General features: G+C 42.8%; 1 protein-coding gene across 1 annotated transcript in view; it reads right to left on the bottom strand.

The window, feature by feature from the left end:
* Positions 1-12384, bottom strand: part of LOC106894993 (membrane transport protein XK-like) — a 61363-nt gene extending 48979 nt beyond the window's left edge. The window contains exon 1 of the mRNA XM_014954059.1: positions 11983-12384. Within this exon, the coding sequence (XP_014809545.1) occupies positions 11983-12336 (354 nt within the window). The 5' untranslated portion in view covers positions 12337-12384. The remainder of the gene's footprint in view (positions 1-11982) is intronic.
* Positions 12385-12394: the final 10 nt, after the last annotated feature.

Genomic DNA, 12394 nt, shown 5'->3' with positions numbered 1-12394 from the left:
ATCTAAATACGAGTGTGTTGATACATTGTCCAACCAGATGGTATGGATTTTACTCCTCTAGAAATCTTCAGCTTCAACTCTTGAGTTTGACTCAGCTTACCTGTGTGGTTTTTTAAAAATTTACCTCACAATATTTGTTTTCGCCAAATAAGCCAGCAGTCCCACAGTGCTTAGAGAAAAAACCCAAAATAGGATAAATGCATTCCTACTATAACTCGGTCTACATTTTTTCTTCTGGATATGCAGTGGTTATATAAGCATTATTCCCAGGTATTTTTGCTGGCATAATACAAAATGTGTATGTATGAAAATGGCAGCCTGGCATAAGAAAGCTGATGATTGATTCAGCTCTGCAAAGTCAAGAACAAACAAATCAATATTTATTTAAGGAGCCTGAAGAAGTTTGTTTTGCTGTTCTATTACTAAGTTCATATTTGACTAACTTAAGTCCGATCAAATTTAAACAGCTACAAGTGGAATGTCTATCTTGGGGTCCATTGCTATTATAACTGTAATTTCGACTAATTAATCACTGGATTAGCCTTAGGAAAAAAAAAAAAAACAATTAAGTATAGTATTTGCCATTTTAGAGATGCCAAGTAGAAATACCTAGAAATCAGGAGTTAGCTTTACAAAGGGATAAAGAACCTTAGTGAAAATGGCATGCTCAAGGTCCTATGAACTGGTGGTCCCATGCCATCCTATGGCATGGGTGATGCTTCCAACTACTGCCTACAGGTATTACTTTACCACAAGACAATCTACTTTTGTTAGGACAGTTCCGGTAAGATTAAAAAAACCCCACATTTGGTGATGTTGGATGAACCTATTAGAAACTTTTATAAAAATAAAAGCATAGCTGTCCATTGATTTGTGCTGCTGGTGGATCTAAGAATATGTAAAATGGCCCTTATTGAAGATGACAGAACTAGGGAGAGAGACAACGCTCAGCTTTATCTTTACATTAGCAACAGAAGTAAATCACAAGAATAGACTAAGATTAACCTCCAGACACTTCTTCAGATGTCACTAATTCCTTGACTTCTAATGTGGACAAAATAATTGACTTAATATGGTCCTCTCAAATATATTGTTCCAACTATACTTCCACAAAGAAACCCTATCACTTCACAGATGTTCCCTTAAATATATAATGTCACATCTGGTGTTACAACATAGAATAACATACTCCCAGTTTTATTCAGGGAACAAAGTAAAGGAGATTCTCTAGTTGGCATTAATGAAATAAAGCTCCTTCAGTTGAAGAATCTTCAAATTTTGTGTATGACAACACAGCTTCTGCGGTTCAATGATTCCCTGGCTTTACATGACCCCTACCTATTTCAATTATTCAGAGGCTTTTCCTAATGAATACCTGCCCATGCAGCAGCGGCCCATTAAAAGACTGCTGGATAACAGCAGGTCATGAGCTGGATGTGAGTCAGTGTCACGCTGGTGTGAGATACAAACACCTTACTGAGCTGTATAAATAGAAACAAGACCTGGAAGAAACACAAAGTTATCTCTCTGCTCAATTAGAAAGGCCTGTGCCAGAACCATGCATCCAACTTCTGGCACTCTTCAGGAAAATCTGAGGGGAGTCTGGCAGAGTGCAATGGAATGACGAGAGGTGTAGAAAACATGACACATGGGAAGACTGGAAGGCCCGGGATTGTTTGTTCTAGAGAAGATTAAGGGTAGACATTATAAGTCTTGAAATGTAGAGGAAGAGAATTTCTCACTGTTTCTTGATGCCCAGGACTATCAGGCTTAAATTACAGCAAGATTTAGATTAGTTATTATGCTCGACTTTCTAACAGGGAAAACAAAAGAGTGCCTCAGACAGCCAAGGCAGACTGCAGATCCTCCATCACTGGTGGGGTATGAAGAGAAGAGAAGCGAGAGGGGCTGCCAGGGAGGACACAGGCACACCAGCCTTGGGGCTAGATGGCAGCCTGATTTACCTCTCAAGGTCCCTACCAGTTCCTTGACTGGTAGGGATATCACTTGGTTGTCAGGACCAAGTAGACAAACTGCAGAACACTGCCAGGGTGGAACATTAAATATCCACCATTTTCCAATTCTACTGACCCACCAGCTGAGAGCTGCTTTGTCCCGTGCTGCTTCTTGCCCCAGACCCACACGCTGTTACGAGCAGCTTCCATTTCCTTGGCAATGAAATCTGAATTTGACCAGCACATCCCCAAATAAAAATCCTCGATTACATTAACATTGTATCAATGATGGAATAGGAGTATTCCAGAAGATTAGCCACACAAAATAGCTAAATGCCTTAGACAGTTTGAAGGTGTATTTATCTGCCACATTTTTTATTCTGTGGGTCATTCAGTGCTGTCTGACATGCATTCAATCTTGCTCATGATCCACTGTTCTTCAACAAGAGATATTAAGCCATTAAAATGAGCAATTCAGGAATGCTGATCTGCTGCAAAAATAGATTTATGGTTCTGCTCTCACACATCAAAATACAGAGCTGAGAAACACCAAATGACTCAGCAACAGCTTGGACTGCTATTAAGATACTTCTTGATCACGTTTGCCTGAAATGAAATAGCTATTTCAATTATTTTGCTTTGCTACTCCCTAGAAAAATTAATCAACCCACTAACTATCACTTGAAAATAATCCTACAACATAGATAAGGAATAATTGTTTTTGACAGCGTATTTTCATTGAGCTTTGTTGTAATGAAGTGGACAGAAGGTTACGCAACATCAGTCGGTGCTTAATCTCATGCTTGTCAATGGTGAAAGAGCTGCATGACAGACTCAGACAAAAAGGCATTTTGACAGACTACCTTATCAAAAATCATGACCTGACTGCATATATTGAATTCTGATTTTTTAAAAAGGGGGTGGAATGGAGAAGCTGGCTGACAAACAAACCCCTCATTTATAGGAAATGCCTTACCCCAGGCTGTGCTGGGAGGCTCCTGCAGCAGCAGTGGAGCAGGACCATGGAACTTTCCCATTTCAGTTGTCTCCCAGATCTCTAGTGTGGAGCACAGGTCAGCTACAATTTACATACAAGTCTAATACTCTAAATATGCGTATTAAATGACTACAGAGAAACTTAAGGCTTAATTTTATCATTCCATTTTAGATCTCTGAAGTATGCTTTCATTGGTAATTGGTGTCAGCCTCATGCTCTTTTCTTCCTCTTAGGAGCAGCTCAGTCTTTCACATTTCTGCTTCTTTAGCCTGGTACCAAAGTAAGGTTTACTAACAGCACTACTGTTTAGGTCACATACTAATTTATAGTATTATATCCATGTAATAGGAAAATGTCAGTGTCAAGAGAAGCACAACAATGTTAATGAAAATGCCCATATTTGCTTCCAGACACCTAGTCTAGTAGTTATCTCCATTATTCCTTAGAAAAACAAAATATGGAATAAAAGACTTAAAGTTGTGCTCTGAATTTGCAAGCACTGAATGTGATGACAGCTATTTTTGTAAGTGTATGAGCCTATGCAACGAGAATATGGCGACAGAAGAGTGACAAACAAGAAACAAGCAGACAAAAATAGTACTTTTCCTCAACAAAATGTAGTTTACTCCTCTGCCCGCTCCCTAGCCTGTTTTCTCCCTGTCTTTACCCTTCTGTTGAACTTTTATCTTCTTCTAAACTGATTACATCAGCTATCAGATCCACATCAGTTTGACAGAGAACCTGATTTTAGTTTTAAATCCCCCCTGGTCCAGGGTCGAGCTTTGTTGTAATGAAGTGGACAGAAGGTTACGCAACATCAGTCGGTGCTTAATCTCATGCTTGTCAATGGTGAAAGAGCTGCATGACAGACTCAGACAAAAAGGCATTTTGACAGACTACCTTATCAAAAATCATGACCTGACTGCATATATTGAATTCTGATTTTTTAAAAAGGGGGTGGAATGGAGAAGCTGGCTGACAAACAAACCCCTCATTTATAGGAAATGCCTTACCCCAGGCTGTGCTGGGAGGCTCCTGCAGCAGCAGCGGAGCAGGACCGTGGAACTTTCCCATTTCAGTTGCCTCCCAGATCTCTAGTGTGGAGCACAGGTCAGCTACAATTTACATACAAGTGTAATACTCTAAATATGCGTATTAAATGACTACAGAGAAACTTAAGGCTTAATTTTATCATTCCATTTTAGATCTCTGAAGTATGCTTTCATTGGTAATTGGTGTCAGCCTCATGCTCTTTTCTTCCTCTTAGGAGCAGCTCAGTCTTTCACATTTCTGCTTCTTTAGCCTGGTACCAAAGTCAGGTTTACTAACAGCATTACTGTTTAGGTCACATACTAATTTATAGTATTATATCCATGTAATAGGAAAATGTCAGTGTCAAGAGAAGCACAACAATGTTAATGAAAATGCCCATATTTGCTTCCAGACACCTAGTCTAGTAGTTATCTCCATTATTCCTTAGAAAAACAAAATATGGAATAAAAGACTTAAAGTTGTGCTCTGAATTTGCAAGCACTGAATGTGATGACAGCTATTTTTGTAAGTGTATGAGCCTATGCAACGAGAATATGGCGACAGAAGAGTGACAAACAAGAAACAAGCAGACAAAAATAGTACTTTTCCTCAACAAAATGTAGTTTACTCCTCTGCCGCTCCCTAGCCTGTTTTCTCCCTGTCTCTACCCTTCTGTTGAACTTTTATCTTCTTCTAAACTGATTACATCAGCTATCAGATCCACATCAGTTTGACAGAGAACCTGATTTTAGTTTTAAATCCCCCCTGCTCCAGGGTCTTTGTTATTTCTTGCCTTTTCACCTTCATATTTGAATTCTGCCACCCCTTTGCAGCCTTACTTTTTTTTTTTAGTTTTGCCAGTAACTTATTCTTTTGCTTTTTAATAATTTTTTATTGGATCTTTGTTTCTCCTCTCTGTTCAGCCTCTGTCAAACGTTGTTTTTCCCCATGCCTGCCTGTTTCTCTGCCGTCACACATGCCACCATATACACATGCTCTACACATGCACTCTTTCTTTCTGCTATGTCATCCAGGCTTAACTTTGAGTTAATGCAGTTAACTCTTGCTTATGGTCCTTTGGGAGAACCATGCCAAAAAAACGCTATTAGTCTTTGTCATGGAGGAAACCATGAATGTCAAATATCTGTGGTAACACAGTGTTGTAATAAAGTTCTTTGGCATATGTATAAAATACAACACACAAAAATTTGAAAACCTAAGGCAACAGATTTAAGAACCTCCTGCACTGTGCTACCGAGCTGACCACAAGTAACTAATGCTGTGAAGAACAGTAGCTTCCATCCCAGCCCTTCCCCTCTCTGCTGCAGAGACCCCCTGTTTCTCTGCTTCAAACACTCTGAGGGCTCCGGCTGCTTCCAGAGATTCAGTCACCAGATACACTCCACTATGGTCCTTTGGGAGAACCATGCCAAAAAAACGCTATTAGTCTTTGTCATGGAGGAAAACATGAATGTCAAATATCTGTGGTAACACAGTGTTGTAATAAAGTTCTTTGGCATATGTATAAAGTACAACACACAAAAATTTGAAAACCTAAGGCAACAGATTTAAGAACCTCCTGCACTGTGCTACCGAGCTGACCACAAGTAACTAATGCTGTGAAGAACAGTAGCTTCCATCCCAGCCCTTCCCCTCTCTGCTGCAGAGACCCCCTGTTTCTCTGCTTCAAACACTCTGAGGGCTCCGGCTGCTTCCAGAGATTCAGTCACCAGATACACTCCACAGGTCCAAAGAACTGCTCAGCAGCTTTTCTGAAAAATGCCTTCTTTCCATATGGTCCTTTGGGAGAACCATGCCAAAAAACCACTATTAGTCTTTGTCATGGAGGAAAACACAAATGTCAAATATAGCTATCTGTGGTAACACAGTGTTGTAATAAAGTTCTTTGGCATATGTATAAAATACAACACACAAAAATTTGAAAACCTAAGGCAACAGATTTAAGAACCTCCTGCACTGTGCCACCGAGCTGACCACAAGTAACTAATGCTGTGAAGAACAGTAGCTTCCACCCCAGCCCTTCCCCTCTCTGCTGCAGAGACCCCCTGTTTCTCTGCTTCAAACACTCTGAAGGCTCCGGCTGCTCCCAGAGATTCAGTCACCAGATACACTCCACAGGTCCAAAGAACTGCTCAGCAGCTTTTCCGAAAAACACCCTCTTTCCGATTCCCACATTTTGTTCCACAGATCTCATCTTCAAGCCATCTTCAAGCACGCTCTGCTCTGCAGAGGACAAAGACACTGCGTTCAAGATCTCTGCTTTTAGTGGGCTAAGGAGTGGTACCAACCAACTCCAAAAGGTGACCTAGAAGTTCTCCACAGCGATTATGAGGAAGATGACTCAACTGACAAACTTTAAGAGTTAACTTCCAGTATGTGAAATTTAAAGCTGTTAGAAGAAGGATGAGAAAGTAGAGATCTACTTTGGATACAAGAGAAGTTCTAGATAAATATATTGCTTTTCTTGGTGTTACTGCTTGGGCTGCTTTTTCAGCAAAAAGATGATGCTGCATAGGCAAACATTCTTGCAAAAGCACAAAGCAGTACAGAGATATGACAGTGCTTTTGTACAAAACTGTCTTTTTAGAATATGATGGCAGATTAATACCACTCTTCCACTATAAGCAGTTGAAATCTGTATTTCTGCGACAGAATATATAATGTATGTAGCTAAACTTGTGTCAATCAAGCTTCCAGTCCTGGCAGGATCCACACCAAAACCTCTGTACCACAGTGTTTTTTACTGACAGTTAAACAATACACTTGAAATTCACCTCAAATTTTCAACTTTATCTCTACAACAGGATATTCAGCGTCCACTCTACTGAACTGAATCCAGGCAGCCATTATCAAGGCATCTCCATCTCAGAATTTGAAGGCTGTTTAAAATAAAAAAGATTTGTGTTGCCCTGCTGAAGAAAAACAGAGAAATTCTGAAATGCAAACCCAAACTATTTCAGAACGCTTTCTAAAACACTGCAGACATAAATAATTCCCTTTGTTTCACTGTTTACTTTAGAAAATTTACATTTTCAACTCCTTGTTTAAATTCATCAATTTAAGCAAATTAATGCAAAATCTACCCCCTGTGTGTGGTTTGGGAAAGCATGGCTAGTAGAATGCACATTTAAAAGAGGTAGGCTAGGATCAAAAGCTTTTTATCTTAACTGGTGTCTCACTTTAATCCTCTGTGGCAACAAACGACATCCTGGCTGTGTAGTGGCCTGTGTAAAATGAAATCAGTAGAGCTCCAGCTAGCACCATGATATTTGACATTTCAAACACCACGTTTCAGATAAACTGGCAAATTCGTCCACAGAGAGAAAGACTTTAATGGGCACAGAGAAGGAATGAAATCTCACCTCAAAGGACAATCCTTCCCTTCCAGGCATAGGTGAGATTAAAAGCCCGACACAGGGACCCTGCGCTACAGCACTCAGAGGTGCTGTGGATATTTTGCAGATTTCCCTTTCTAAGATTAATCCATCAAGTGTCTTTCATATGTCATGTCAATGTTCAGCATGAATACATTTACATCCCACTGTAAAGAGCTGCAAATGAACATTCTAGGCAGGATCCAGGAAGCTCCTTCCTCTCACGCTTTTGGAATTTTTTTCTAAGAGACTGAAAAAAAAAACCCACAAAAAATGTGGAGCACAGTAACCTACAAAAGTCTTTAAATACTAGCTGGAGGGAAGACTCTGAGGAACAAGTAACATAATCTAGAGTTGTCTGAAAAGTTGAAAGGAAATAGTTTTCATTCATTTATACCTTCTCTTCCAGAATATGAAATACGCTGGCTGGACCTATCAGGTCCCATGCACTGCACATCAGTCTGTTCCACTGCCTTTTAAAGCCAGTCCCACCTCACATCTCCCTTGCTGTGGCACCCAGACATCACACAGCAGTGCTATTTCTCTTTTCCATGTAAAGTTGGTCAGCATGACTTGCAATCTTGGGAGGTCCAAGAGAAAAGAGGCTCTGGTGAAAGACAGCAGCCAGGGTTAAGTATGGTTTTTAGCAGGGCACAACATGCAATGGAGTCCTACTAGAAAGACCATTGCCCTCCCTGGGCATCCTATAACAAAGTAACATCAGCATTGTGTCCTCCCTTGTGACAGGACAACAACCTCAGAAACACACACCACATCATGACATCGCATTTGTTGGAAAAGGAAATTGAGGTGCCCCTCTGCCACAGTGACATAAAGCTTAACCACCTAATGGCATGAAAGGGCCCAAGGTCCCTCGCAGGCTCTCAAGACTCACCCCAGCAGCACAGTGCCCGAGGGAACTGGCTTGGCTGTGTGCTGGTTCAGCTTGTCACCACTGCAACTGCAGGCAAGGGTCTCTTAAGGTATCCCCAATGTCTTTTAGATGTCCAGTCTCTAAAGAAACCACCACATCAGGCAGTCATGGAGAATGCTGCCCTGCCTCCTATGTGGTACATTGCTACCTATCACAGTGGTTTCTGCTGCAACCCAGAGCTAGTGGAAGCCAAGTCAAGCCCATAGGTTCAGTCAGTCATTAAAAGAAAATCTGAGCTGAGCTAGAAGGTGGTAACATCTCAGCAGATGGTGATGCAAAAAGCCACTTGAACTTCTGTCATCTGACAGTTACACTGCCAGAAGGAAGTGCAACTACCGGGACACACCACGCTCCATCAGCCACGAAATGGAACAGAAACGCCACCAAGAAAAAACAAGGAGAGGATAAAATACTATCAGAACAGGGGGATGGGGACCACCATTTTAACAGTGTCTTACTACTGTTTGCAAGAGGAAACAGAGACCGAATAATGAGAATTAAAAGCAGGACTGACAAATTTCCCCAAGCAAACATAATGAACCAAGCACCAGAAAAGGAGGTAGCTGAAGAAGACAGAAGAGAAACAAAACTTCCTCTGAACAGTGAGAACACAGCAGTTAAGGAGAGCTAAAGTACATGCACCTTATTTATACCTTATATAAATGACACTTTGTTTCTCCCAAACCAGTATTTTACTCATCTCTGCCTGGGGAGCACTAACTACAATGTAACGGAAATTAAAGAAAGGATGAAAACCACCGTCTTCCCTAATGCACAGTGCATCACGAAAGTCAGATCCTGTTAAGCCTTGACTGTAATCCTTACTCATGCAAAAACTCCCAATTAATTAATCAGTGGAAAATGCTGTATTAGCCTAAAACTCTGAAATTCGGCTGAATGTAAATGCCTTCTTCACACGAGGTCAACGTTATTCAACAGACTGGATCCTTCAGGACAGTCCATTAACTTTCTGAGGAACATGTGAAGCTTTAAAACACCAATACTCTTTAGTAAGAAACCGATGCATCAGAGCACAGCAGCTGAGCTAAACTGGCATTTTCTGAAATAAAACAGTTTCCTTCCTTCCCTGCCCGGAAAAAACAAAAACCAAATGCACAACATAAATTGTAAAATTTTCTCAGAAAGCCTCTCTTCAAGGGCAAGCAATTTCTTGTATATAGGTCACCATTTGACATATTCAGAGGAAAAACCCAACCATACAGGCAGAAGCAGCTGTATTTCAATGTGAGGAATGGCTTTCACTTTGTGCTGGAAATGTTTGCATCAAAAAAAAAAAAAAAAAAAATATGTGGGAAACAAGAAAACATGCTGCAATGAACCGTGTGAGACTGTGCACAATCAAATTACAGGAGGTAGCATTTTCCAGTGGTTTGAATCACAAGACGTTGCTTCTATTCTGGGATGTACCTGACTTACCATTTGACCTTGGGTAATAAATTACATGCACTCTCTCTGGGCATCCCTTTCTTCATTTGTAAAAAGATGCAGGGTCTGGTCTTGCCAATGTACTAATTAAAATAATTCTGTATTAGGATGGGAACATTTATCTATGGACGCAAATTTTGCGCATGAGTACATACTGGCTACAGATCATTATCATTTTCCTCATTAAGGGGCAAAATATTTTAGTTAAAAGCTTTATTTTTTGTTAGAATTAAAAACTAAAGTTGGGTTTATTAATACTTAATACTTTGGATTATTTTGATTTATTTCCTGTATACCATATGTTTAAAATGACAATGTGGTGACAGAATAAATAATATTAGGGAAGGATGTTAACTTGCTGATTAAAACATCAGCAAGGGGAGACAGAATATGTTTTAGTGGCAAAATAAACCTCGCTAGGATTGTATTTAACCCACCTGCTAAATGGATTCCACAATTCCCTGTGCTCATCTGTGGGGATTTTTAACTCTTTACAGCTGCATAAAGTATAATTTTTTATCAAGCAAGCAAACAGAGAGGAAAGCTTTATCCCTTTCTTGCACTGCCTGCCAGAGGTGAATGCACCTACTCTCCAAACTGTTCAGCGATTGCTCTCAAGGACGTAAGACAAATGGATGAAGGAATTAAATGAAGCAGTAGAGTCCAGGGAGCTACCTCATTCAGCTGGTATGTCACGACACCATCATAAGCACTGATATGGGTGTTAGACACACTCCCCCAATGCAAACTGAACTACTAAGGATGGCTTGTTCCTCTGTGAGGAACCATCCCCTCAGGCTGGCACTGCTGCACAAGGCATGGAGCACCTACACGCATTGTGATGCATCTACAAAAAAACTTTCCTTGTAAAAAATGCTGTCAGAATAAAGTTTGGTTGTGTTATATTTACAAATAACAGATTATCAGACAATTCTATACAAGGAAACAGCACCACTTTAAATGCTTAGTGCTGTAAGAATTTTTGTTCAAGGCAATCAAAACATTCGACTGACTTAACGTTCTTCTTGTCTTCTCTGGATACCCTAGAGTCTCCCGAGTCCTCCATTAAATGAATTTCCTTAGACTCTGATTGCAGTGACTGGTATTGGATGGGGCAGAGCCACTTGTTTTTACATCATTTATTTACTTGTAATAGTTGCTTCCTCTCCCAGGAGGAAAGAAAGCCAGAAGCATATGAACTTGCAAATCAGTGATTAACAGAGGAAACATAGATTGGACCTGACAAGAGGACAGGAAAAAAAAAATCTAACAAATGCCTGCTCAGACACCGCACTGACCACTTAGTAACAAACACCACAGCAAACAGCATCAGTTGCATTAATTACTATGCTGTAGTCAGTGGAAGCTCTTAATGTCAGCACTGACAATGACAATTTCCTACAGTAAAGTCCCCACTACTGAAACCAACAGCATGTTGAACCATAATCACATCTCACATCTCCCCCAAAAAACCGCCACAACTCCCAGTAACGGAAAGAATTGAAATACATGGCCAGATTTCCACAAGACTACCAGTTCCTGTATGCTGGGATTAGTAAAATCAAGCACCTCTGAAAATCCACTTCCTTGCTTGCAAATTATAGCACAGCACCACTTACTATTAATAAGGTTCCCCACCCTGTTTTACCCAACACTAATCCTTTTCCTACCCACTTCATTTTACGGAAATGCTCTTGAAAAGCCCGGGCTTGCTCCTGCCAAGCAATTCACCACCTGGCAACCGACAGCTGATGCTCCCGGCGTGCCCGGGGAGCGGGATGCAGCGGGATGCGTGGCCCTTGCTCCCAGAGCCCTGCCCCAGCAGCGGGACCGCATCCCGCACGCCCTGCGCCCCTCGCTCCCTCCAACAGGCGCACCTTTTATTTTGGGGAAAGAGCGCTGCGAAGTAACAGCTCCTACAAAAAGCCAGAACACCCCCCAACACACACACACCTTCATCCCCCGAGGGCTCTTCCCGCAGGGTGCCCCCAAAGTGCAAGCTGGAAAAGGCGCTTTTGTGCGGTGAGAGCCCCGGTACCGGTGCGGTGCATCCCCCTCTCCCGCGGAGCAGAGGTACAGGGTGCCAGCCCGGGGGATGCCAGCCCGGGGGCACCGCCGCCAGCTGCCAGGGGACGGGCCGACGGCCCCGACGGTGCGGCTTGTGTGTCCCCCCTCCTCCCCGGGGGGTTCCCCGCCGCATCCCTCCCTCCCGCCCGCCCTTACCTCCATGCCCAGCCGCTGCTTCAGCACCAGGGCGGCGCACAGGTACCCGGCGCGGCCGACGAAGAGCTCGTCGGAGCCGCACTCCAGGAAGGAGAGGGGGGCGCAGACCTCGCTCAGCTCCCGGAACTTGCCCAGCGGCCGGGCGAACTCGGGCAGCCCCAGGGCGCGGTAGACCAAAGCGGCCACCGCGTACACCCCGGCGCCCCCCAGCAAGAAGGCGGCGCGGGTGTCGGCGTCGGCCTCCCCGCCGCCCTCCTGGCAGCGCAGGCAGGCGTCCACGACGCGGCGGGCCGCCCGCAGGTAGGCCTCCCGCGACGGCGCGAAGAGCGGGCACTGCGCGACGTGGTAGAGCATGTAGGCCACGCCGGCCACCCCGCCGTACAGCCCGCCCGGGCAGCCGCGGGGGCCGCCC

Source organism: Calidris pugnax, unplaced genomic scaffold, assembly GCF_001431845.1.
Source record: "Calidris pugnax isolate Ruff unplaced genomic scaffold, ASM143184v1 scaffold246, whole genome shotgun sequence".
In the NCBI taxonomy this organism is placed as follows: domain Eukaryota; kingdom Metazoa; phylum Chordata; class Aves; order Charadriiformes; family Scolopacidae; genus Calidris; species Calidris pugnax.
The sequence above is the reverse complement of the archived record's forward strand: the minus strand, read 5'-3'. Positions and strand labels throughout refer to the sequence as shown.